The sequence below is a fragment of the Octopus bimaculoides genome, chromosome 5 (genome assembly GCF_046866305.1).
Source record: "Octopus bimaculoides isolate indiv1 chromosome 5, ASM4686630v1, whole genome shotgun sequence".
NCBI lineage: Eukaryota > Metazoa > Mollusca > Cephalopoda > Octopoda > Octopodidae > Octopus > Octopus bimaculoides.
The window spans coordinates 20,424,020-20,451,896 of record NC_142932.1 but is presented as its reverse complement, the minus strand read 5'-3'; the positions used below and the strand labels follow the sequence as shown (position 1 = coordinate 20,451,896).

The window sequence follows — 27,877 nt, the reverse complement described above, 5'->3', positions numbered from 1 at the left end:
AAAGACCACTGCTTTAAATGGTAAAAAAAACAAAAAAACTGTCTCGCCTGCAATTCTGCTGACTGGATAAGGGAGATAACGCAGAGTATATTGATGACAGTTGTTTCCCCTTAAACATGAATAGACACGTTTATTTAATTTTTTCTCTTTTCTTAACTCTTATGTAGAGCGTTGCCACTGACAACAGTGAAAAATTTTCACCGGCTGCAGAGTTACAATTTATTTTAGGGTTGTTGACACCACTTGATGACAATGTCTTTCTCTACAAATACAAGGCTAAGTCCATCTGAAGCTGAAATGTTTGTAGATTCTCTAAAGGTGTTTGATGTTGCCAGTGTTGGCAGTCCTGAGTAAGTATAACAAGCTCCGTGTATGTCCCATTCATACAATCTTACGTACAGTTGTCGTTGATGTGGGATAGGTTAGATGTGAATAAAGCTTTTATTTTGCAAATTTACTATATAGATCAAACACATATCATTCGGGACGTAACTGGGAGCAAATAATAATAATAATTGTTGGACTGGGTAAAAAATATGTACACATATATAAGGTAGTTGTCTGATTAGAACAAAAAGTAGTCTAGAGAATAAAATAACGAACAAATCTATCTTGATGCAGACATGGCATCGTGGCTTAGTAACTTACTTTACAACCACATGACTCTGGGTTCGATCTCATTACGCGGCAAGTGCCTTCTATTACATCCTTGTGTTAACCCTTTAACTGCGAAATTAAATTTCATGGTTGTTTTTGAAATGATACTAAATAACTTCCAAATTGAACAGATCCTCTAAACAAGGAAGAAATAGAGTTGATATTTTCTGCTAGTTACTTTGCCTTAATAAACACGACATATCTCAAAAGAAAATAGTTTCAAACATAACATTCCTCAGCAAAAGATATATTGGTATTGCTTTTCTCAGTAAAATGGTTAAAAAACGTAGTGAGCGGAATTTCGTAGAGAGAAGCTCTTTAAAAGTGTGTTGTATCTATAACTAACAACCCATACTGGGATCCACATTTTTACATTATAATTTTTTTTTTTTTTGTTTTGTCTAGGGAGAGTCATACTGCCTTAACATCTAACACACACATCGTTTCAATTTCCACTCATTTAAATTGAACCTGTGAGTGTGTTAGATATTAAAGCAGTATGACTCCCTAGACACAACAAAATTTGTTTGAACACACAAATTTACGTAAAGAATCTTGCAAACCAGATACATAAACGAAGTATATATATATATATATATTTTTTTTTTTTTGTTGTAAATAGTTTATCACCATAGTAACAAAAAAGTAGTGTACTACTTACACCAAGAAACTATTTCAACTATAATTATATTTTAAAGCATTTTTAAAACTTGAACTCTGCTATTATATCATAATTTATATAAATATATAAAAAATATATAAAAATATCTTGAAATACTAAAGAATAAGTTTGTTCAATAAAATCGCCATTGGCTTCAATTACGGCTTTCAGACGACTTCAGAATCTCCTGCAACACTTCTGGACGGTCTCCTTGTTTAAGCTGGTGAACGCTGCCATAATCCTTGCCTTCAGTTCATCTTTGGTGTTACAGGGAGTTTTGAGACTAACTCTAAAGTGAGTTACAAAGAATAAGTCCCGCGGTTGATTTGCTTGACTAAAGGCGGTGCTCCAGCAAGGCCACAGTCAAATGACGAAAACAAGTAAAAGAGTAATGATTATATATGTGTGTATACACATATATATATATATATATATATATATATATATATATATATATATATATATATATATATATATATATATATATATATATATATATATATATATATATATATATATGTACATATATATATCCCTCTCTCTCTCTTTCGGAGAAGCACAAGCACATACACAGACATATACATACGCGGCAGTAACTTCCGCCTACCAAATTCAATCACAAAGCTTCGGTGGGCATATATACATACACACACACACACACACACACACATATATATATATATATATATATATATATATATATATATATATATATATATATATATATATATATAGTGGCTCTGAAGCACAAACTTCTTGACTGTTTGGCCACACTGCACCTAACTCACGCAAGCATGCATGCATGCACACACACAGTGTTTTAGTGTAATTATGTATTGTTGTTGTTGATAAATAGTAAGTCAGCTCTAATTAGGGAAACCTACAATTAAAAGCATTCCAGCTGTGACCATCCTATCTGACTACATAATCTGATAAAATGGGTTCTTCTGCTTTTAGTTTTGAAGATTGTAAGACATTATTTTGATTTCCTCTCTGTTATTTTTAGCAGTCTCTTTTGCCACACAGAAGCCCCTTCTGTTATGTATATCATATGACTGGTGGATGGTAGAATTTTTATTAAAGCACTAAATAAAATACCCAGCAATATCTAATTACATCTAGGTTTGACCTAGATGTGACTAGCAAGCTAGCAGAATTGTTAGCATACCAAGCAAAATGCTGCCAAGCCTTTCGTCCATCTTCACATTCTGAGTTCAAATCCCACCAAGGTTGACTTTGGCTTTTATCCTTTTGGGGTTGATAAAATAAGTCCCTGTTGAGCATTGGGTTTGATTGTGGGGATGTGTGGCTTAGTGGTTAGGGTATTGGACTCATGATCGAAAGATTGTGGTTTCAGTTCCTGGACTGAGCAAGGCATTGTGTTTTTAGGTAAAACACTTCATTTCACATTGCTCCAGTCCACTCAGCTGGCAAAAATGAGTAACCCTGTGATGGACCAGTGTTTCGTCCAGGTGGGGAATATATATGCCTTGAAACCAAGAAACCAACCCTTATGAGGCAGCGCGACTCGAGAAGGTAACTTCACCTTACTTTTATTGGAGTTGATGAAATCAACTTATCCTCTACCCTGAAATTGCTGGCCTTGTGCTAAAATTTGAAATCAATATCTAGTTACTGTTAGGTATACTCTTTTACACGTTTCAGTCAGTTGATTGTGGCCAAGCTGGAGCACCGACTTTAGTCAAAGAAATCACCCCCAGGACTTATTCTTTGTAAGCCTAGTACTTATTCTGTCAGTCTCTTTTGCCAAACTGCTAAGTTTCAAGGACATAAACACACTGACATCGGTTGTCAAGTGATGGTGGGGGTCAAGCGATGGACAAACACAAACATAAAGACACACACACATAAATACACACACACACACACACACACACACACACACACATATATATATACACACACACACACGATGGGCTTCTTTCAGTTTCCGTCTACCAAATCCACTCACAAGGCTTTGGTCAGCCCCAAGGCTATAGTAGAAGACACTTGCCCAAGTTGCCATGCAGTGGGACTGAACCTGGAACCATGTGGTTGGGAAGTAAGCTTCTTACCACACAGCCACACTCATCCTTTTTCTTTTTTTATATTTATGAATTCAAATCCAACATGGATTAATTTTGTCTTGCAATCATTCTAGTATTTAATAAAATAAATTACATCAATAAGTATTTAATAAAATAAAACCTTGTTGGCTGTCTTCCTGTGCTATAATTTGCAACTGATGTATTTTATATGATTCTTATATATACATGTTTGACCAATTTGGGTAGATGGACACGGCAACATGAATATGTCGAAAAACTCAACATACAAGCAATATTAAATGCTTCTGCAGATGAAGATGAATTTGTCAAATCCTTCCTGATCTCTTATGAAAAGGTAAGCAAAAAATAGTGGCAGTATATTTTCTTTAGATATACATATTTAAGGACATATGCAGGGCATATAGTAATGTGTGTATATTAAATATTCATATTCAAGGTGTCTGTTAACGGCGTATATTCAGGATATATATTCAGAGTATGTTGAAGCATGAGTATATATTCAAGATTGCCAAAGAGTTTGAAAATGCTGACATAAATGAATAAATGAAGGAATTATAATTGATGAACATGTTGTAAGAAGGGAGACTAAATGTCTGAAATATATTATGTTTCCAAATTTTAGGAATAAAACAATTTTTAATACATTTCAATTGGACTAGAAACAGTTATTTGTAAACTCAGGGGAATAAATCTAGTTCACTTTACCACTGACACATATATAAATGTTACATTTCAGGCTCAAATATTCTTTTCTGCTCAAGGCACAAGGCCTGAAATTTTGGGGGAGGGGGCCAGTCAATTAGATTGACCCTAGTATGCAACTGGTACTTAATTTATCGACCCCAAAGGATGAAAGGCAAAGTCGACCTTGGTGGAATTTGAACTCAGGACATAAAGACAGATGAAATACTGCTAAGCATTTTGCCTGGTGTTCTAATGCTTCCGCCAGCCCACCGCCTTTCAGGCCCAAATATTCTGCCTGTTAAGATAAGTGAGGGAACAACAAGCAGTTGTATTAGTTTGATGCTTGGGAAGAATAGAAAAGTCTTCATTGTGTAAATATGGACATTTCTGTTATGTTGCCTTTATAAATTTCATAAATAACAAACATAATTTCATGATTTTTCCACAGTTCCCAGTTCTCATCACAGACCTTTTAGTGTCAGATGTTTGGAAAGAAAAAGTTTTCTCCCAGCTGCTGGACATGGAGTTTGAACCAGAGAGCACTTTTCCACTATACATTACAGTATGTAAAAGTTCACCATATATATATCCTTACATTTCATATTGAAACCATTTTACTATTGAATGTTATTATTCATTGTCACTGGGTTGCAATCCGAGCCTGTTTTTTTTGGCCTTTCAATAACTTAATACTGACAGGGATCGCATACTCCTGTAGATTGCATTTCCTCATGAGTAGAAACAGGGTCTCCTTCGGTGAGGCAGAAATTGTGTGGATCCAATGAATCAGTTTGTTGAAGCTTGCATCTACTGCATAATGAGTTCCCACAATTCAAAGCTGAGGTTTTTTTTACTATTGAAATATCACTCAATTAACCCTCTTGATACCAGCCCACTGAAATCCATCCCATTGATTCTGTGAGATAGACGTCATGTTTTAAAGCAATCTAAATTAAAACCTCACATCAAAATTTCATGTTAGTCTATGTTCAAGACACCAACTTAATAATTGTAAAATGATCTTAGTAAATTTTCAAAAGTAATTGTGATAAAGATTGAGTATTTCAAAAGAGGTCATCACTATCATCATTTAAAGTCTGTTTTCCATGCTGGCAAGGGTTGAACTGTTTGACAGGAGATGGTCAGCTGGAGAGCTACCCGGGCCCCATATCTGTTTTAGCATGGTTTCTATATCTGGATGACCTTCCTCACACCAATCGCTTTATAGAGTGTACCGGGTGCTTTTATGCAGTACTGGCATGGGTGCTTTTTATGTGGCATTGGCACCCATGAGCCTGCAAAATTAGGATTACTCAGCTAAAGATGGATGTAGGGGATGTCTTGTGTGTAAGGACGGTCACATATTTACTTAGCTTGATATGTCTTCTCAAGCACAGCAAACCGTCTGGAGTCTCAGTCCCCTATCATCCCCTCTGTGAGGCCAACAGAAGGGTTATCCATAGTTCTACTTATTGCTCACTCATTCATGTGCTTCATAATAGTTTCCTTGTTATGAAAGTCATAAATAAAATGAAGCACATTTAAATGGCTGTATGGTAAGAAGCTTGCTTCCCAACCACATGGTCCTGGGTTTAGTCCCTCTGTGTGGCACCTTGGGCAAGTGTCTTCTACTATAGCATCAGACCAACCAAAGCCTTGTTAGTAGATTTGGTAGGTAGCCAGAAACTGAAAGAAGGCTCATATATATATATCACCATCATCATCATCTTTAACATCTGCTTTCCATGCTGGTATGGGTTGGATGGTTTAACTGAAAACTGGTAAGCCAAGTAGGCTTCACCAGGTTCTGATCTGATGTGGCAAGGCTTTTATGGTTCGATGCCCTCCCTAACACCAACCATTCCGAGAGTGTAGTGGGTGCTTTTTACGTGCCACCGGTATGGGTGCCATTGACCTAACACTGACATCAGCCATGACTACGGTCTCACTTGGTTTGACAGGTCTACACAAGCATGGTGTATCACAAAAGATCTTGGTCAGCTGTCACTGCCTCCATGAGGCCCAATGCTCAAACAGTGCTTTTTATGTGCCACTGGCATGGGTGCCAGTTAGATGGCACTGGCATCAGTCATGACTATGGTTTCACTTGGTTCTACAGGTCTTCACAAGCACAGCACATTGCCCAACGACTGAAGGTTGCTTTCAACAGGCCAGTTGTGTGACACTGGTATCAGCCATAGCTACGATCTCAAGCATGGCATACCTCCAAAGGTCTCACTCACTTGTCTTATATATATATATATATATATATATATATATATATATATATATGTATATACTTATGTGTGTGTCTTTGTGTCTGTGTTTGTTCCTCCATGACAACTGGTGTTGATGTGTTTATGTCCCTGTAACTTTGTGGTTTGGCAAAAGAGAATGATAGAGTAAGTCCTAGCCTTAAAAATTAAGTCCTGAGGTTGATTTGTTTAAGACCCTTCAAGGTGGTGCTCCAGCATGGCCACAGTCAAATTATTGAAACAAGTAAAAGAATAAAGGAGTATATATTAATATATTAGTATAATGCCATGTTACTATATCTCAATCATCATTCTCACCACCACCACCACCACCACCACCACCACTACCACCTTTATTATCATCTTCATCATCATCACTTGATGGCTAGCTCCCATGCTGGCATGGATTGGACAATCTGGCGGAGTCTAACAAGTTGGAGGCCGGCATCATGCTCCAATGTCTTCATTTGCATGGTTTCAATGGCTGGACATCACTCCTAATGTCAACTTACTTTACAGAGGGTACCAAGAGCTTGTTTTTCTCAGCACCAGAACTATTTCAATATAAACCCTATATTTCCACATACTATTGTAAACATATATTTCCACTCTACACTTCCACACAGCTCTACCATGAAGCTACTGTTATCAACCTTCTGGAAACAACTTTATATTTTCCTGAGTCTTGTGAATCTGCTGACGAGAGCCTTCTGGACCTTGTTGATTACTGCTACCGAAAATTAACTGACATCATTAGTAGGTAAGTATCCTGGGTCTGGCCTTGTCATGGGGGGCTTGCATGTTCCATAAATCTGAGAGAGCATTACTGTCAGAGCTTTGCTTCTGGTAGGGCCATCCTTCCAGGGAGGTTGCAGACTAACAGTGATCTGCGGTGTTTTGGTTCATCACCAAGATAACAGCCCACCCATCTACTTGTCTGCAGAGGGCCAACAACCCACCCAGAAGAATTTTCAACTTGTTATGACACAGACCAGAAGAAACCAGACTGTCCAACATTAGAATGGAACCCTGCATGCCCCCCCGACCAATGAAAAATCAACTATGTAGCGGGGCTGGCATTGGATCATGAGCAATGGGCAGCATTGGTGGACCTGGTCAGCTCTACACATGATAATGCTGCTGGGACCATTAATCTGAGATGACCCCAGCCCCATCGAGCAAACGCATGAGTGAGTGAGTGAGTGATATTTTGGTATGTTTATTTTACTGTCATGATTTACTGGGGTACCAAAATGTTTGTAGGTTGGTTTATGATGATTGAAAAGATTATTACTATTTCTGTAGTGTGTTGGTAGGCTAGTGTGATAGTTCATCAGTGAGTTTTATTGGTTGGCTGGCATGGTGTATATGACAGACTCTATTGGTAGGTTAATATGATGATTATGTATGGTAGACTGTATTGGTAGAATCGTTTAGGTGATTACTTAATAATTTGATGCCAAATAATATGTAGAGAGTTTGTTTTAATTAATGTGGACAACTTTAATTTTGTTTATAGGTCAAAGGAGAAGTTTGAAGAGATCAAAGATTTTGTAAATGAGCCAGGCAGCAGCAATATGCAGGTGAAGTAGTCTGGTGTGGTCATGTATGTGGTGTTGTCCTTGTCCTCCTTGTCATTGTCATCATTATCCTCATCGTCCTCATCATTGCCTTGATTATCCTCATCGTCATCATCATTGTCATTGTCATCGTCATCGTTGTTGTCGTCGTCGTCGTCTTCCTCCCTCCTCCTCCTCCTTCTCCTCCTCCTTCTCGTCCTCCTCCTTCTCCTCCTCCTCCTTCTCCTCCCCCTTCTCCTCCTCCTCCTTCTCCTCCTCCTCCTTCTCCTCCTCCTTCTCCTCCTCCTCCTTCTCCTCCTCCTCCTTCTCCTCCTCCTCTTCCTCCTCCTTCTCCTCCTCCTCTTCCTCCTCCTCCTCCTCCTCCTCCTCCTTCTCCTCCTCCTTCCCTCCTCCTTCCCTCCTCCTCCTCATCCCCTTTCTCCCCCCTCCGCGCCTTCTCCTTACCTCCTCCCCTCCTCCCCTCCTCTTTTTCTCACTCCTTTCCCCTCCCTCCATTCCCCATCCATTTCCCTCCTCTTCTTCTCTCCCTTCTTTACCCCAACCAAATCAAGTGAGAAGCCATATCACCCACCACTTCATTATTTCCATATGAGACTACATAATCGTTATTCATTATCATAAAAATACTTACAAACGTACCTCCAAGCCTATCTGACTTACGGCACAATTGATAAAAAGCCGGAAACTAAAAGAAATAATTAAACTGTTCTCTCTAAAACCCTATATTTGCTGCTAAGTACAACATTAGTTACCCCTAAATTTATATTTCAAGATATAACTTAAATAGTTTCAGCCCTAAATCTATATTTCTGCTAGGGTAACCAACAGTTATCCCTAAACCTATATTTCAGGTGGGGAACAAAGAGTTACCATCAAAACCTCATATTTCAGTTAGTGACACCAATAGATGATTGTTCTTGTTAATGATTGTACCTGTTATTTCAGTCAGTGGCATCAATAGAAAAGGTGATGAGCTGGCAGAATCATTAGCATGCTGGGTGAAATGCTTAGCTGTATTTCTTCTGCCATTACGTTCTGAGTTCAAATTCCACTGAGGTCAGCTTTGTCTTTCATCCTTTCAGGGTCGATTAAGTAAGTACCAGTTATGTACTGGGGGTCGATGTAATTGATTTAATCCCTTTGTCTGTTCCCTCTATATTTAGCCCCCTGTGGACAATAAAGAAATAAATAGATGATTGTTCCTTTTTATTCTGTTTACAGGATTTAGAAAAACAAGCTGCAAAACTAAATTTTGATATTTCTGTGAAAGCCATGTCAATAATGCGTTATGTGACTGATAATGTGGATGGGTAAGTTTGGATAACAACACTCTATATCAATTACACTGTGTAACAAAATTAAAATTTTGTTTTTTGTTTTTGGTCAGTGAGTGTTATTTCCTATTTGCTTTTATCTAGAATTCAAAGGAAATGACTAACATTCTCTTCAAACTTTGCTTTTCAAAGGAAATGACTAACATTCTCTTCAAACTTTGCTTTTGTGACCTGGACATCAATGTTTTGAAACTGATCTATCTTCCATTACATTTCAGATAGATTCAGCAATGATTTGCTGAAGTAGAAATATCATTACAGCAAATATTCTAAAACCACTTCCACATTCCCTTGTAGCATTAAGACATGTAGATGTGACCAGTGGGTCTCTACATTTCTTCTGACCATACTCTTGGTGCAAATTGAACTCAACACTGCAAGCTAATAAAATGTGGATAATTTTATAGTACTGTCACTGCTTACATGTAGTACCTATTTACAACTATGTGGATTGTACTGTTTGGGAGTTATGTGTGTTAAATCTAAGTACAAATTTTTCCCCCTTCATATTCAAACTTGATATCAGCTTTGCCCTGTGTATAAGTTGTACCCAGTTCTTTCAGTTAAAATCAAGTATAAAATAATGTAACTTATACATGAGTGATTATGGTGTCTTAACTGATATGTTTATGTATTGTTTTCTCAGAATCACATTGAGCATCCTCACCAGAATACTCAACACTCATGATTTACCAATTCTTCTTGTAGAATTGTTGGAAAATCCTCCATGGACTCAAGAAATCAAAGGTTTTTGATACCAATTATTATAGTTTGTTATTATTATAGTTTGTTATTAAGGCAGTGAGCTTTTGTGGGGTTGATCAAATAAGTACCACTTGAACACTGAGTCAATGTAATCAACTGAATCATCTTCTAAAATTGCTGGCCTTGTGCCAAAACTTGAAACAATTATAAGGTGGCAAACTGGCAGAACCATTAGCACATCACACAAAATGTTTAGTGGAATTTCTTTCAGTACTTTGCAACCTGAGCTCAAATTCCATTGAGGACAACTTTGTTTCTGATTCTTTCTGGAGTTGATAAAGTAGCTACCAGTTGAGCCCTGGGACTGATCTAACTGATTTACCCGCTCCAGTGGCATGTAAAAACACCCATTGCACTCTCGGAGTGGTTGCCATTAGGAAGGGCATCCAGCTGTAGAAATCATTCCAAATCAGACTAGAGTCTAGTACAGCCTTCCAGCTTGTATATGTACGTAAGCCCCAGGAAGACACCTCCTCCAACTGATAGGGCACAGAAAGTGTGTCAATAGCCAGCTGGAGGAGGTGTCTTCCTGGGGCTACATGCTACAGTAGCATCCATCCTTCAGGGTTAGCCACATTTAAGTTGCAAATATACTTCACAATGTCGTGCAGCTACTGTTTATACCTCACTCAGAGATTTATTATTGCTTATATATATATGTATGTGTGTGTGTGTATATATATATATATATATATATATATATATATATATTTATAGCAAATTGGACTAGGTTGTTATTGATTCTCTACAGGGATGGTCTATAACAGATGGTCAATCTTTTTGAGAAGTAGGCCACATGAGACATAATTCATCATTAGGTGGGTTTTTTAATGTGTGTATGACTCTGTGTCTGTGTTTGTAACCTGGTGTTGGTGTGTTTATGTTCCTGTAAAAGAATGATAGACTAAGTATCAAACTTAAAAAAATATAAGTGCTAGTGTTGATTCAATTGACTAGAATTCTTCAAGGTGGTGCCCCAGCATGGCTGCAATCTAATAACTGAAACAAATAAAAAATTAAAGATTAAAGATATAAGCTAATTTTATACTAGGTTTAAATATGTACAAATGTAAATATGTACAAATGTAAATATGTAAATATGTACAAATTTTATACTAGGTTTAAATATGTACAAATGTAAATATGTGCAAATGTACAAATGTAGTATATGTACAAATGTTGAGGTGTATATGTACCCAGTTTAATAATGTGATGTATCCCATAATTGTTCATTGCCAGGTAAAACCTATAGATACTACGACTGTAAATGGCATGAAATGAAATCGACTGAGGACAATCTCAAACTGACGAAAACTGAGGGACAGGTAGGACTTCATATTTTTGTTATAGCATTGGGTTATCAGCATTATTAATGATTATTAATGATTGATGAACAGCTTCGTTCATTGTTGTTTAATTGCATTATTCATGGACATGGTTTTCATGTCACAGCATTGAGTTAATAGCATTGTTAAAAATTAGATAACAGCTTTGTTCATCTTTGTTTAACTGCAGTGTTCATGGACATAGTGTTCAATTCACAGCATTGGTTAACAGCATTGTTTAATGATTGGATAAAAGCTGTGTTCATTGTTGTCCAACTGCATTGTTCATTGTTGTTCAACTGCATTGTTCAATGTTGCATAACGTTGTTAATTTTTGTATGGTTAACAGTATGGTTAGTGGTTGGTAAGGCTAAAGGCTAATAGTGGGATGAATTATTAATTATTGGTGTAGTTAACAGTTTGATTAATTAAGTGGAACAGACAGATAGAAACTGAAGAAGTCCATCATATATGTATGTATGTATGTATGTATGTATTTATGTATGTATGTATGTATGTATGTATGTGTATATGTATGCATGCATGTATGGATGGATGGATTTGTATTCATATGAGTTCATATTTCTTCAAATCATTAAAGTGTGTTTGCTGACTGTAAACAAAAGGCTCATTCAAATGGTGTAATTTGTTTTCACTTCTGCCTCTCATCATGTATAGGCTATTTATTCAGTAGACAAGGGGATTATTATTTAGCTCAGAAACAAGTCAGAGCTGGTGTCAAGAAGACCGTCCTACTGTAAAATAGACTTTAAAACAATAAGATAATGATAGCTAATATCATCATCATCATCATCATCATCGTTTAACGTCCGCTTTCCATGCTAGCATGGGTTGGACGATTTGACTGAGGACTGGTGAAACCAGATGGCTACACCAGGCTCCAATCTGATTTGGCAGAGTTTCTACAGCTGGATGCCCTTCCTAACGCCAACCACTCCGAGGGTGTAGTGGGTGCTTTTATGTGCCACCGGCATGAGCGTATATTTATTGTTTGAATGAGTTATATTTTACTGGGAAGTTTAATCTAGAGAATAGGTGTGGAGATTTTAGTTTTAACACCTGCTATACAGGAATGGTTAATATGTCGTGCAGGTGGCAATTCATTTAATATCTGTTAAAGATGCATAACTCATCGAACAGTTGTTTTGTTGGTTAAGATCAATATTAAAATGATGATCTCGGTGAACACCTGCTACCTTATTTAATATCCTATATATGGTTGTATAGGTGCAATCATGGCTGTTTGGTCATGATGTTTGCTTGTCAACCATATGATTTTAGGCTCAGTCCTACTGTGTGGCAGCTTGGGTGTCTTTTGCTATAGACCCAGCTGGTCAATACTTTGTGAATGGATCTGGTTGAAGGAAATGTAATGAAGCCCATCATAAATATGTAAAAATGTATGTGCGTGTTTGTGTGTTTGTGTGTGTGTGTATATAATGCTTATATTTTTGTGATTGCAGTGAACAGTGAAGTTTGTTGTCATTCTTTGTCAATAAATCATGCACTATTTTTGTGCTTTCAAAAACATGTTGAATAAAAAGACACTTTGTAACATACTTTGTTCAGTACAATAAATAAGATAATCAGACAACAGTAAAAACAATGTAACAAACTAACGAATCACTTTACGAACCAACAATCAATATTCCTTGTGAACTAACCAACCAGAATTTCCCAACTTCACTACAAACTAACACGAACTCCATTTGACTCCGAACTCCACTTGACTCCGAACTCCACTTGACTCCGAACTCCACTTGACTCTGAACTCTGAACTAACTCAGATCGTTACTCTTTATACTTTACTCAGACCAGTCTATCTCTTGCAAGGGGGCTTCATAACTCTCATCACAACAGAAACAAAAAAAATCAGCTCATGGTTAATTATTTTTTTACTGCCCACAAGGGGTTACACACAGAGGGGACAAACAAGGACAGACAAACGGGATTAAGTCAATTATATCAACCCCAGTGCATAACTGGTACTTATTTAATCAACCCCGAAAGGATGAAAGGCAAAGTCGACCTTGGCAGAATTTGAACTCAGAATGTAGTGGCAGACGAAATACCACTAAACATTTCGCCTGGCGTGCTAACATTTCTGCCAGCTCGCTGCCTTAGAACAATAATAATAAGAATCTTTTCTACTCTAGGCACAAGGCCCGCAATTTGGGGTGAGGGGGGCCAGTCAATTAGATCAACCCCAGTACACAACTGGTATTTAATTTATCGACCCCGAAAGGATGAAAGGCAAAGTCGACTTTGGCAGAATTTGAACTCAGAATGTAATGGCAGACGAAATACCACTAAGCATTTCGCCTGGCGTGCTAACGATTCCGCCAGCTGGTCGCCTTAATAACTCATGGTTAATGACAGGAAGGATATGCAGCTGTAAAACAATATCTAAGTAATATGTATTCATCTAACCCATGCTATCACGAAGCAGCAGATGTGAAACTAACGAATGAAAGGATAAATGATATAATGGTTAATACAGTGAACAACTGTTAGTTTAACATTTTGCTTATGATGTTTATTGTAGTGAACAGCTGTTAACATACATGATATAGTAACAATAGAATCAGCATGAAGCTTGAGACAACGGGGACAAAAAAATATGATGTGATTTTTTTTCTATTGGAGTCAAGCTAGTACCAATGATATATGACTACACAATGATGTCTAATTACTAAGATAGTTAAGATAAGGATTAGTTTTTTCACTGGGCATTGAGAAATTAAATATCAACTTATAAATTGTGGTGTTGTGTACTTCATTGGGAAACTTCTTTCTACATTTTATTATGTGTAGTTCTTTTACTGACCACCAGGTTTGGATAGCTCTCTTTAATGTCATCATGAAAAGTAGTTGTCAGAAGAAGTATGAAATGACATCGTATCGGAAAAACATCTTGATGAAGGTAAGATGTACTGTATATTTTGTCTTGTCTTATCTTTTTTAAGGAGAAAGATCTGTCATTGCATGCATTTTTGCATGCTCAGAATTGCTGGCATATGGAATGCATTACCACACCAGTTGTTAGCTGTTAGGACGCTACATCCTTCAAAACTTTCAAGCTTCCTGAAATTTGCCAATAGTACTCCTAATGTCCACCTCAATCATTTTTTTTTTAATGACTCATTCACTGTTCAGGTCCTGTGCATTATTCTATGTACTGTTCACATATTTTGGCTACTTTTTATGATGATTTGTAGTGCACCTGACTACTGTTCATTATCATCATCATTCTCCTCCTCCTCCTCCTCCTCCCCTCCTCCCCTCCTCCCCTCCTCCCCATCCACCCTCTTCCCCATCCACCCTCCTCCCCCCTCCCCTCCCCCCTCCTCCCCTCCCCCCTCCTCCCCTCCCCCCTCCTCCCCTCCCCCTCCCCCCTCCCCTCCTCCCCTCCCCCTCTTCCCCTCCCCCTCCCCATCCCTCCCCCTCCTCCTCCTCCTCCTCCCACTCTCCTCCACACACACACACACACATGTATATATATATATATATATATATATATATATATATATATATATATATATATATATATATATATATATTTATATACTTACATACACATGTAATTTTAGGGTAAACACTTGTGTGCTGAGGGTGCCCCTGTACTCTGTCTCCAAAAGCAGGAGTTGATGTCTCATCAGACACTAAAGTAGCTCTGTAGGTGTTTCAGCTCATTTTCACTGTAACACCAGGGCTGCCCTGAGCCACTGACTGATGTAGGAGACAAAACTCCTACATAACATCACACACATATGCACAGTCAGTCTGTATTCTGTCCACAGAAATAAAACTGCATAGAGTACCACATTAATAATGTTGGATGAAGCCTGGGTCACATAATTCATCATCAGCTCTGTTCTTTACCCTGACACATAAGCATGCGTACAAATACATTCTGTCACAAACACATGCGTATGGAAACGATTCAGATTCATGTCCAAAATCACAGAGTAGATGAATATATCCTTTAAAATCTCATAAAGCAGAATACAATATACCCTCCTCCTCTTCCTTTTAGATTGACATTGCAGGGTGGATGTGAGGGGTTGTTGGATCTACCCAGTTTGAACATAAAACAGGTTGAATATTTGACTCAGATGTTGCTGGTATAAATGCTAAAGGGTTAAATCTATTCAGCATTTTATCAGCTATAATAGCACTTCCATGATTTGACTGGAGATTTGGGATGAGGGAACAGTTGATTAAATTGACTCCATTATTTGACTGCTACTTTATTTTATCTATCTTGGGGGAATGAAAGGAAAAATTTACGTTTGTAGGATTTGAACTCAGAATGTAAGAGCCTGATCTGAACACAGAGTGTAAATCACTAGTGTGGCAGATAAAGCATTTTGTCTGATGCACTAGTGACTCAAACACATACATATATATGCACACACACTATTACTGATTTTGTTTATATTGTTCTTTCTTCAGCTGCGGTCACACCTCACCGAACTGTTGCTGGACCAAATGCCTGCTTTAGTTGAAATGAGGAGATACTTGGAATATCTAGGACACATGGAAACCCCAGCTGTGAAAAATGAGCTGATATTGGAACAGGTCAAAAATAACTTTCTTGTTTTTTATACATACATATACATATATACATATGTATGTACATACATGATTGTTGCCAGTGCCAATAGACTGGCTCCTGTGCAAGTGGCACGTAAAATACACCATTTCGAGCATGGCCGTCGCCAGTACCGCCTGACTGGCCCTCGTGCCGGTGGCACGTAAAAGCACCCACTACACTCTCGGAGTGGTTAGCGTTAGGAAGGGCATCCAGCTGTAGAAACTCTGCCAAATCAGATTGGAGCCTGGTGTAGCCATCTGGTTCACCAGTCCTCAGTCAAACTGTCCAACCCATGCTAGCATGGAAAGCGGACGTTAAACGATGATGATGAGGATGATGATACATATATACATATGTATGTACATGCATACATACAAGGGTGGGCTGAAAAGTTCATAGGCTGATTATGAAGGAGTGATGCTAGAGCTGGGAAATATTGCATGCATTAATTTCAATTCGTCTTATTTAATAACTGCACTGTTTCCTTCCAGCTAAAGTGACATCTGACAGTTCCAAGAAGACTTCAAATGTTACTAGTAATGACATCTCTTAAAAATGGATAAAATTTGGCCTCGTGCTGCTATCATGTATCTGCAGAAAAAGGGTTTAGCCTCTAAGGACATTTATGCTGACATGGTTGATACATTAGGGGATGCACTGTAGCTTTATCAACAGTGCAAAAGTGGGCAGTTGAGTTTAGGAGGGGAAAGGAGAGTCTTGAAGATGACTTAAGGTCTGGACGTCCTGCAGCTGCCACCACCAAAGAAAATATTGATTGTGTTCATTACATGGTGACAGTTGACAGGCGATTGACTATAAACCAAATAGCCAATACCATTAGCATATCCCGTGTGAGAGCTGAGAATATTTTGCATAATGAACTTGGTATAATGAAGGTTTCTGATCAGTGGGTGCCACGTCTTCTGACACCTGATCAAAAGCATACCAGGCTAATCACATCACAGGGAAATCTGATATTGAGGCAGATCCAACTTCCAGTGGTATACCTTCTACCCTCACCCTGGAAGCACGTCTCCCATGGTATGTGGGTAGAAGTACCACTTCTTCAGTTTTTAACGGGTTTGCTGAGTCTAGCCTGGCAACAGCCACCTCTTGGAAACACACCTCCACTGTTCCATATTTTGTTCCTCTGGCAGGATACGTGATTTCTTGCCAGATTGGTTTTAATGCCCTTTCAGTCTGCATCATTGTCATTATTTCTATCTTCCCTGCTTCTGTAGAATAGGTTCTGTAGATTATTGTTCTCTCCTTCATGTCATTTATCATTTCTTGAGGAGAGAACACCTTTACATCATATCCCTCTCTACTCAGCATATTCTTATAACTCTTTAGCTCCAACAAATCAACTTCTCTATTGTGGCTCCTTGCAACATCCACAAAGTTCCTCTTCTTCGACTGTTCATCCATTTTATCAATTGACCTCAACAGCTTCTCCTCAGAAGATGTCAGCTCTGAGGAGGTGAAGTCTTTGCATCATACTTGGGCTAACACTCCTCTTTGAAGGGGGAAAGCATCAAGTCTGCCACAAGACAGTGAAACAAATAAAACAAAGTATTCAAAAATACTATTCATAGGCGTAGGAGTGGCTGTGTGGTTCCGGGTTCAGTCCCACTGCGTGGAACCTTGGGCAAGTGTCTTCTACTATAGCCTCGGGCCGACTAAAGCCTTGTGAGTGGATTTGGTAGACAGAACCTGAAAGAAGCCCGTCGTATATATGTATATATATATATATATGTATGTGTGTGTGTATGTTTGTGTGTCTGTGTTTGTTCCCCCAACATCGCTTGACAACCGATGCTGGTGTGTTTATGTCCCCGTAACTTAACGGTTTGGCTAAAGAGACCGATAGAATAAGTACTAGGCTTACAAAGAATAAGTCCTGGGGTCGATTAGTATGACTAAAAGGTAGTGCTCCAGCATGGCCACAGCCAAATGACTGAAACAAGTAAAAGAGTAAAAGAGTAAAAAACACAAAACAAGTAATAGTACATTAAAATAAAACTCACAGTAAGAAGGATGGCATCATACTAAAGAGCAGAATCAAAATTTCCTAATAAAATGAATTACAGCTCATATGCAAATGATCACATGTTTGTTTGCTATGAGTGGAAAAATCCAGATACTGGAGAAGCATAATTATAACTACAACGTTATTCTAATTCAATTAGTTATATATAATAATGCCTTGAAACTAAGTGGGTTAAATAAAAGTATCTATTATATACCAGATACTAAATTAAAAAGAAAAATTGCAAATATGGATCCTAATAATAGCATAGGTATAAGTGAACTAGGTCAATTAAATGATACTAGCACAAATCAACAGCATATTAAATGCTTTAGACCGACAAATCATAGGTACTATTATAAACATAATAATTGTAAGTATAAACCTCCTACTCTCGAGACTTCTAATACAATTAGAAAGTCTAAATCCAGAATACTTGAAGTTATTTGGTTTGCACTGCCTTTCTCACTTAGGGTTAGAAATCTACCTAGATTGTTTTTTCATAAAAAGCCTTTACTTTTTTTGATTTCCAATGTGCATTTTCGCTTATTTTTCTTCTTACTTTACCCTTACATTTCTACGTGTAATTTCTATTTTCTTTTTGTAACATATTTCTGTTATATATATATATATATATATATATATATATATATATATATATATATATATATATATATACATATATACATATATAGTTTTAGGGAAAAGAAAACTATATATTTATATATATTTTAATCTGTAAAACTCAATTTAATTTTAATTTTTTATAAATTGATTTTAATTGAGTTTTTACCTGTAATTTTGGAATTTGTCCCTAATATTATTATATATATATATATATATATATATATATATGTATATGTATGTATATATGTGTATGTATGTATATATATATATATATATATATATATATATATATATATATATATATATGGGAGAATGTACGAAAAAAAACAACAACAGACGAGGACAGGTGGTGTAAACAACAAAAGGATGTATTAGTTTGACGCTCGGGAATACAGAAAGTCTTTAACATTTCGAGCTACGCTCTTCAACAGAAAGAATACGGAGAAAACATGGAGAAAAAAAACAGAGAAAAAAAATTATATATATATAAATATATAGGAGTGGTTGTGTGGTAAGTAGCTTGCTTACCAACCACATGGTTCCGGGTTCAGTCCCACTGCATGGCACATTGGGCAAGTGTCTCCTACTATAACCTCGAGCTGACCAAAGCCTTCTGAGTGGATTTGGTAGACAGAAACTGAAAGAACCCCCGTCGTATATATATGTTTATGTATATATATATGTGTGTGTGTTTGTGTATCTGTGTTTGTCCCTCCAACATCGCTTGACAACTGATGCTGGAGTGTTTACGTCCCCGTAACTTAGTGGTTCGGCAAAAGAAACCAATAGAATAAGTACTAAACTTACAAAGAATAGGTCCTGGGGGTCGATTTGCTCAACTAAAGGCGGTGCTCTAGCATGGCTGCAGTCAAATGACTGAAACAAGTAAAAGAGTAAAAGATATATATATATAGATATATATATATCTATATATATGGGAGAATATACGAAAAAACAACAACAGGCGAGGACAGGTGGTGTAAATAACAAAAGGATGTATTAGTATGACGCTCGGGAATATGGAAAGTCTTTGACGTTTCAAGCTACGCTCTTCAACAGAAAGAATACGGAGACAAGGAGAAAAACACGGAGAAAAAGAATTGAATAGTGTCCAGTCAACGGTCAATTATATATATATATATATATATATATATATATATATATATAGAGAGAGAGAGAGAGAGAGAGAGATACACACACACACAGATATATCTATAGTTACAAGATTCACAGCTGTTACTATACATACAGTATATGAGAGTGTGTATGAACTTAAATATAAATAAATACATTGAATTATATATGCATTTTTATTTAGACATTTTACCATATGAATGGCAGATTCTAAGCAGAAGGTGTACATAAATCTTGAAATTACCATTTGCCATGAATACTGCCAATTAATATAACTCTAATTAAAAAGACAGTTAATCAATACAATTATGAAAGGGAAATAATTATAGCAAGTAATTAAGAAAGTAGTCAGTTATTTTAATTAATATGTAACATGTAGTATCACATTGCTCAGAGAAAATTAATTACATTTACTGGCTTGCTATATTAACTTATTCTCTTGTTCCAGAAATCCACCCCCACCCCAAAAAAGTTAGTGCTATTTGCATAATATTTTTAATAAATATGTATTAATACTCCTTGTCTTCACCACAACTTGATGTTGAGCAAGACATGTAATAATCCAGGAGTGAATCTATTCATCCATTTACCTCCTTCCCTCCTTCCTACATATCTATCGATCTGTCTGTCTGTCTATCAATTTGTCTGTTTATGTCTGTCTCTATTTGTTTGACTATTTGCCTGTCTGTCTGTCTATGTACCTGCCTGCCTAGCTGAAATTTTAGCTACTTAGGTGCAAAATTGCAGCCTACAACCTTGAACACACACACACATACATTCAGCATAATAATTGTCAGCATCATCATTTAATGTCTGTTTTCTATGCTGGCATGAGTTGGATAGTTTGAGAGGATCCAGCAAGTTGCAGAGCTGTGTTGAGCTCCATTGTCAGTTTTCGCATGGTTTCTACTGCTGGATCGCCTTCCTAACAGCAACCACATTATAATGTGTACTAGGTGCCTTTTCCATGTTACCAGCACTAGTGAGGTCACCGGGTCCAAGACAAGAAAAGAATTGGAAAAAGGGAAAAGTCACTTTGATTAAGTATTTGTGTGTGGTGAGGGAGGTAGTTTTATGCCAGATGTTGAGAGGCTAAAGTATGATAGAGGACTTGTCTGTCTGTCTAGACCATCAAATGGGAGCAGCTGGAAAGGCGGTGAGCTGGCAGAAGCATTATTACCCCGGGCGAAATGCTTAGCGCTATTTCGTCTGTCTTTATGTACTCAGTTCAAATTCCGCCGAGGTCGACTTTGCCTTTCATCCTTTCGGGGTCGATAAATTAAGTACCAGTTACGCACTGGTGTCAATGTAATCGACTTAATCCCTTTGTCTGTCCTTGTTTGTCCCCTCTATGTTTAGCCCCTTGTGAGCAATAAAGAAATAAGAAACATTAGTATACCGGGCGAAATGCTTAGCGGTATTTCGTCTGTCTTTATGTTCTGAGTTCAAATTCTGCCGAGGTCAACTTTGCCTTTCATCCTTTTGGAGGCGATAAATTAAGTACCAGTTGCATGCTGGGGTTGATCTAATCAACTGGCCCCTGCTTCTCCAAAAATTTCAGGCCTTTTGCCTAGAGTAGAAAAGAATGGGAGTAGCTGCAAAGAAAATAAAGACGTGAATGATGATGAGATGCCAGAGCATCTCAAGATACAAGAAGATGAATATGAGAGGATACAGTGAATCAGAGGGTAGGGGTTAGTTTCATAAAAGTGTGAGTGGAGAGTAACTTATATATTGTTTTCAAATTTTGGTACAAGGCCAGCAATTTTGTGGGAGGGGCAAATCGATTACATCAACCCCAATACTTGATTGGTACTTTATTTTATTGACCCCTTTATCCTTTCATTACCAATCCGGCTGAAACCGGCTCTGGTTCTGAGTCCAAATGTCTTGTTTTCATAAGTTTTGAATTAAACACTTCCACCAAACCTTAGTCACAATTTATGTTCCTAACACTAGCTGAATGATAACTAAGTCATTTTACTAAATTCTTTGTTATATTTGAAGTAATTGAAAGAAACACAGAGCATCTCAGAATAAATACAGTAACGAAAGGGTTAAAGATGAAAGGCAAAGTTGACCTTGGTGGTGTTTGATCTCAGTGTGTAACGAGCTTCTAAATTACCTCTAAGTATATTGTCTTGTGTGCTAATGATTATCCCAGTTTGTTGCTGGTTGTAATAATACTGATTATGACAAATGTGAAGTGTAATTTAAGAGAACTTTGGTTGCCATTTTTAGCAGTTCAAATGAACACATAGAAGTTTCCTTTCTGTTGTATGTTTGTTTATGGATTCTCATCTTGGCCAAATCAATTGCTTAATGTTTTGTCATTTACAGATTCCTCAAATAAGGGAAAACATTCTGAAGAAGAATAAAGGCAAATGGAAGAAACTTGCAAGAAAACAATCACAGACCTATTTTAACCCTTCAGAAGAATTTATTAGGGGTCAAGCTAAAAGGTATTAAAAAGGAGGCAAAGTAATTATTTTATTACGTATATATATTTGTTCTGCAAGATTCTTAATGTGAAAACGTGTGTTGAAACAGATTTTGTTATACTTGGGGATGGGGTGGTGGGGAGGATGGTCAACTTTTACCAATTGGCAAAATTGGCAAAAGACAACCATCTCCAAGTTTAAGAATAATTATTTTATGCTTCATTTAGATTTTTCCTGAAGGCAGAAGCTTGGTTGTGTGGTTAAGAAGTTTTATTCCCAACTACATGGCTTCAAGTTCAGTCCTGCTGCATGCTATCTTGGGCAAGCATCTTCTAATATAGCCCCAGGCCAACCAAAGCCTCATGATTGGATATAGTAGATGGAAATTGAAAATAGCCTGGTGTGTGTGTGTATGTGTATGTGTGTATGTGTGTGTGTATATCCATCCACAAAATTAAGAGGAATGACCACCAAAGTGGACACCTATATGCTAAATATAGACGTCAAATTGCCTAACCACGAAGAATGTGTTCTCAAGAAAAGATTTCAGCAAAACGCCAGAATGTAAAAATGAGCAAGACAAATGAAAATATATGAAATAAAAAACTATTACCAATGGACCAATGATTGTGATGACATTGAATGAAGTTGAATAAGTTGTATTTAGGTTACCAGCCATGCAACTGTTAATTTTCCATTTTAACCTTAAATCCATTCTGCTGTATATGGGCAAATGTATTAGAATATATGGTCACAGGAATGGCTGTGTGAACCAAGTGATTTCAGGTTCACCTTAGACAAGTATCTTTTATTGTTCCAGGCTGACCAATGCCTTTGTGAGTGAATTTGAGGAACAGAAGCTGTTTAAAAGCTTATCATATATATAAATGTATGTGTGTGTGTGTGTGAATGTATGTGTATGTGTGAGTATGACAGTAACACTCATATCTATTACATGGTGTGAAGACAAAGAGACACAAACACACACACACGCATGCATGCACATATACACATTTATGTATGTATGTACACATACACACACATACACTCACAGCAGGCTTCTTTCAGTTTCTGTTTACCGAAGCCACTTACAAGCCTTTGGTTGCCCTGATACTATAACAGAAGACACTTGCTCAAGGCATCTCTAGGACTGAACCTGAAACCACATGGTTGGGAAGTGAACTTCTTAACCACAGCTTGCACCTATTATATATTGTAATGTTATGTAAAGCCCCTGAGTATCGTTATAATATTGGTACGAACAACTCTCATCGAATCAAATGACTGCTTTGGGTCACAACTTTCCCTAATCCAACATGGAAATAGTTTATCCTATGACTATTAATAACATGACTTTGTCACATGACTATCATTGGTTTCTTTAATTTTAAAAGGTGGGCAGAGACGTACAACCTCGATGTGTTGGATGAACTGATACCTGAGCCACCTAAATGTGCAGTGTGTGGGGAGAAAGCTACCAAGAGGTGTTCCCGTTGTCGAAATATATGGTATTGCCGCAGGTATTTTTTGTTTTTAATATGTATAACATTGAAATGTATGTGCATAATTCTAACATACGTAGTAGTTAAATGTACTGATCTATGTATGTGTGTGTATAATTTCTAACATATGTTGCATCTTGATGTGTGTGTGTGCATGTGTTGTTACTAAGATGTAACTGAGTTAACTGTAAATGAGAGCAAATGATATATGCTTTAGGAAAGTGTCATGAATTGATGATAATGAAAGCTATTTTTTAAAATAAATCATGCTGGTGTCACATTAAAAGCACCCAGCAAACACTGTAAAGTGGTTGGCATTAAGAAGGGGATCCAGTTACAGAAACCAAGTCAAATTAGACTGCAACCTGGTGCAGCTTCCTAGCTTGCTGACTCTGGTCAAACTGTCCAACCCATGTCACTATGGAAAATGGGTGTTAAAGGATGATGAGGATGATGATGATGATGAATCAAAAATACTTAGGATGATGTAGTTAGTATGGAGTAAGTGGAGGAAGAACACACTTGGAAAGGAGACGTATTGCTGAAGCGGTCACAGATGTGTGATGAAAGATTTCCGGACAATGGACATGAGTTAAAATAATAAAATAAGAACAGTAATAAACGAGTGAAGGAAAAAATATATAGTGTGTGTGTTTATTTGGTAATAAAAAAAAAAAGAATGACCATCTCAAAATACAACAATGTAAATATTTTACTTTATTTTTATTATATTTCATTTTGTTTCATAACATTTCATTTCATTTCCTTAGAAAAATCTGAAAACTCTTTGTTTTTACATATAAATGAATTGAGGAGCAATTCCTTCTGACTAACCTTACTACTACTACTACTACTACTACCAATATACTCTTCTGTACACTACCAAAAGAATTTTATTCATATGTATGTATGCACGTATGTATGCATGTATGTATGTGTGTATGTATGTGTGTATGTACTTGGATGTGTGTTTGCGTGTCTTTGTCTTCATATCATAAAAATAGGTATAAATGAGTGTCATTGCCATAAAAGCAGTGTCCCTCTTATCCAAGCTTCCATGGAAACAAGCATGTCATGCCTTATTTGGAAATATGTAGGTTGGCAATAGGAAGGGCATCTGACTGTAGAAAATCTGCCTTCATGAATTCTGTCTCTAATATGGTGTTGGTGGTGGTAGTGATGAAGTTGATGATGATGGTGATGATGATGATGATGGTGGTGATGATGATGATGGTGGTGGTGGTGGTGGTGGTGGTGACGATAATGAGAAGGAGGATATGTATACACAGGTAGATGAATCTAACCTACTTATTTTCAATCCAGATGTCTATGGTCTACTCTTGCTGTTTGTCTTATTGTTATTGGTACTATTGGCTCTCTCTCACACACACACACATGTGTATATATATATATATATATATATATATATATATAGATATAAATATAAATATAGTTATATATGTACATACATACACATACAAACACACATATACTTGCATATGCACGTACATACGCAACAACATCACAACGCAAATTCTATATACTATATATAAATCCTTCTAGAAAGTATGTATATTATACGCATTTTATGACAAGTAGAAATTAAACAATCAGTAAAGAAATGCTCATTTCTGATTTTTAATACATGTCTGCTGCTTTGTAAGGAAGAGATAATGAGATTATTTTTCTGATAATAACTTTCTCAAAATCATTATATTCTCCAAACTCATCGGAAGCTTAACTTTTATCTGGTCCTGCTGCCAGAAGGCCTAAATCAGATGGGGTGGATAATTAATGTCCTGTGAACTGAAGTTATTATTATTTCTTTCCATGTCAGTCCTGCATGTTAAGTAAACCTATTTAGTAAGTGTGTGTGTTAGTGTGTGCGTGGAGGTGCAATGGCCCAGTGGTTAGGGCAGCGGACTCGCGGTCATAGGATTGTGGTTTCGATTCCCAGACCGGGCTTTGTGAGTGTTTTATACTTTATATGACATGTGAGTAAAACTCATGTATGGAAACCTCGTGACATACTTAGATTGTTGGAAAAAAATCGATAACAGGGCACTTCCCATGTAGACTTCTATCTACTACATATTACTAATATTTTACTTAAACAATCCAAGGGAAATAACCCACACCACCAGCAGATTTTAGCGAAGTGATCAATATTTTCTTTGTGGTAGCGCAACTGTTTCTGTCTTCATTCCTGATCTCTCTTTCTCTCCCTGGCTGGGTAACCTTGTACTCCCTCTACAGCAAGACACCTGTTTCTGTCTCTCTGTCTCACTATAACCTTTCATCATTCAACACATGATCTCCTCCTCCAATGTCCCTTCCCCTCTTCATTTTTTAAAAAAATTTTGTCTTGCAAGTACTTGGTGACCCTGTCAGTACAGGTGCCACTTAAAAGCACCCAGTCCACACTGTAAAGTGGTTGGTGTTTGGAAGGGCATCAAGCTGTAAAAACCTTGCCAAACCTGACCTTGCCTGTGCTTGTGCCACATAAATAGCACTAAGTCCACTCTGCTGAGTGATTGGTGTTAGGAAGGGTATCCAGCTGTAAAAATCCTGCCAAAACAGTCACAAAAGTCTGGTGCAGGCTTCTGCCTGGCTGGCTCTTGTGAAACCATCCCACCCATGCTAGCATGGAAGGCAGACATTAAACGACAAAGACAATGATGATTGAGTGTGTGTGCATGCGCACACATGCGCATATGTGCATGCATGCCTCCACACCTTGACATCATAAATATAACAGTGCCAGTCATTCCCAGTCTTCCATGAATATGTGTCTGACCATGGGGAGATATAACCTTGCTTCGAAACAGATGAGGGCTGGTGACAGGAAAAGCATCCAGCCTCAATAAATGCTGTTTGACCCATGAAAAAAAGGACAATGAGGATAATGAAAATGACAACTGCAGATAATTGCAGTAGCAATTCATGAATTTAAGACAATTGCTTTAGATGTATGTTGGAAGGCCATTTTGCCTGTATTAGTTTAGAGTGGTAATGATAGTGAAACAAAGAAAAAATCTAAACACAGACATAATTCAAACTTATACAACAGCTTGGTATACAACAATTTCATTATTATTATACTGTATTACATTACACCACAAAATACTACACTGATATCGCCACATTACAGTACACTCGTTTAAATAGTTCCCAAGTGAGGAATCTATAGTTCACTATTGGATATGTAGTACACAAGGATATCAGGTACAAGTCCTACAGGAAATAGGCAGGGCGGTTCATGTCCAAAAAAACCTGAGAGAATCATGTGATGATGTAATGTCCAAAGACATATGGTCTCTTAGCTCTCTGTTTGAAATCCTGGACTACTGTCTCTGGCCATCATAGATTAGCAGCTCCATGGTGCCAAAGGCTCATGAAGGACTGCAATTGTAGGCATAGTGCATGGGGGACCACTTTATACTGACAAGCAATTGCTTATGTGGTTTCATCAGGGCTGTTATTAGGGGCCAAGTGTGGTTTTATCGAATGACTTATTTCTTTGATATGTCTTGTTGAATGTACATGCAGTCTTCCTAGGAGTATGTTTTTTCTGTTTTGTGTCTTTGTGTTTTTAACTCTGTGTATTGTTCTGTTCTTGATTGCCTGACCCTGTATACAATGATTCAGAGGTTTGCGTGACACATCTAACAATGCATATTTTATTTCTTTTTCTAGGGAGTGTCAGGTGTCACACTGGCCAAAACATAAAGCTGTTTGTGATTTAATTAACGAGGAGAAATCTGATACCAATACTAAAGAAAATACAAAAAACCAGCAATGAGAGCATATCGGTAGCTTATAATCCAATAAACACTGAATAATAGAATTAACTGTCACCAATTCTACTAAACATTAACACTGTGTCTGTCATCATGGTTTATTAAATACAGTTCATTAATATCCATGCACTGAATCAGCAGACATAAGAAGGGGTACTAAAAAATTCCTCACTGTAAGGGTATCGCAAAAGGCCTGGTTGGAGGCCTAACCTTCTGAGTTCTTTTACAAGGCTTAGAAAAACTGAAGGACATTGCAATAATTATGCGAATCTGAGAGGGGAATATGTTTAATAAAATCATAATTAACTGATCCTCCTGTATTTTCTTTTACCCAAAGCCAGGAACTTTTCAGCACTCCTTTGTATGATGAAAGGTATTCCAGGCATGACCAACACA

General features: G+C 37.2%; 1 protein-coding gene across 2 annotated transcripts; it reads left to right on the top strand.

The window, feature by feature from the left end:
* Positions 1–112: 112 nt before the first annotated feature.
* On the top strand, positions 113–27,791 carry LOC106871062 (zinc finger MYND domain-containing protein 10). 2 transcript variants are annotated; one of them, XM_014917327.3, is made up of 13 exons: positions 115–350; positions 3,613–3,721; positions 4,520–4,633; positions 6,953–7,086; positions 7,846–7,909; positions 9,128–9,216; positions 9,887–9,987; positions 11,245–11,330; positions 14,185–14,274; positions 15,807–15,932; positions 22,079–22,200; positions 23,574–23,699; positions 27,378–27,791. In XM_014917327.3, the coding sequence occupies exons 1-13, from the start codon at positions 247–249 to the stop codon at positions 27,481–27,483; spliced, it is 1,371 nt and encodes a 456-aa protein (XP_014772813.1). In that variant the 5' UTR covers positions 115–246; the 3' UTR covers positions 27,484–27,791. The 2 variants fall into 2 exon arrangements, with proteins under 2 accessions (XP_089208171.1, XP_014772813.1); XM_089352045.1 differs by lacking the exon at positions 14,185–14,274 and having other exon boundaries at positions 113–350; positions 27,378–27,621.
* Positions 27,792–27,877: the final 86 nt, after the last annotated feature.

Excerpts from the sequence above, each read along its gene's own strand:
- LOC106871062 (XM_014917327.3), top strand. The coding sequence starts at position 247 with ATGACAATGTCTTTCTCTACAAATACAAGGCTAAGTCCATCTGAAGCT. Across the intron at positions 9,217-9,886 it reads GTGACTGATAATGTGGATGG|AATCACATTGAGCATCCTCA; the intron begins GTAAGTTTGGAT and ends TTGTTTTCTCAG. Across the intron at positions 23,700-27,377 it reads AATATATGGTATTGCCGCAG|GGAGTGTCAGGTGTCACACT; the intron begins GTATTTTTTGTT and ends TTCTTTTTCTAG.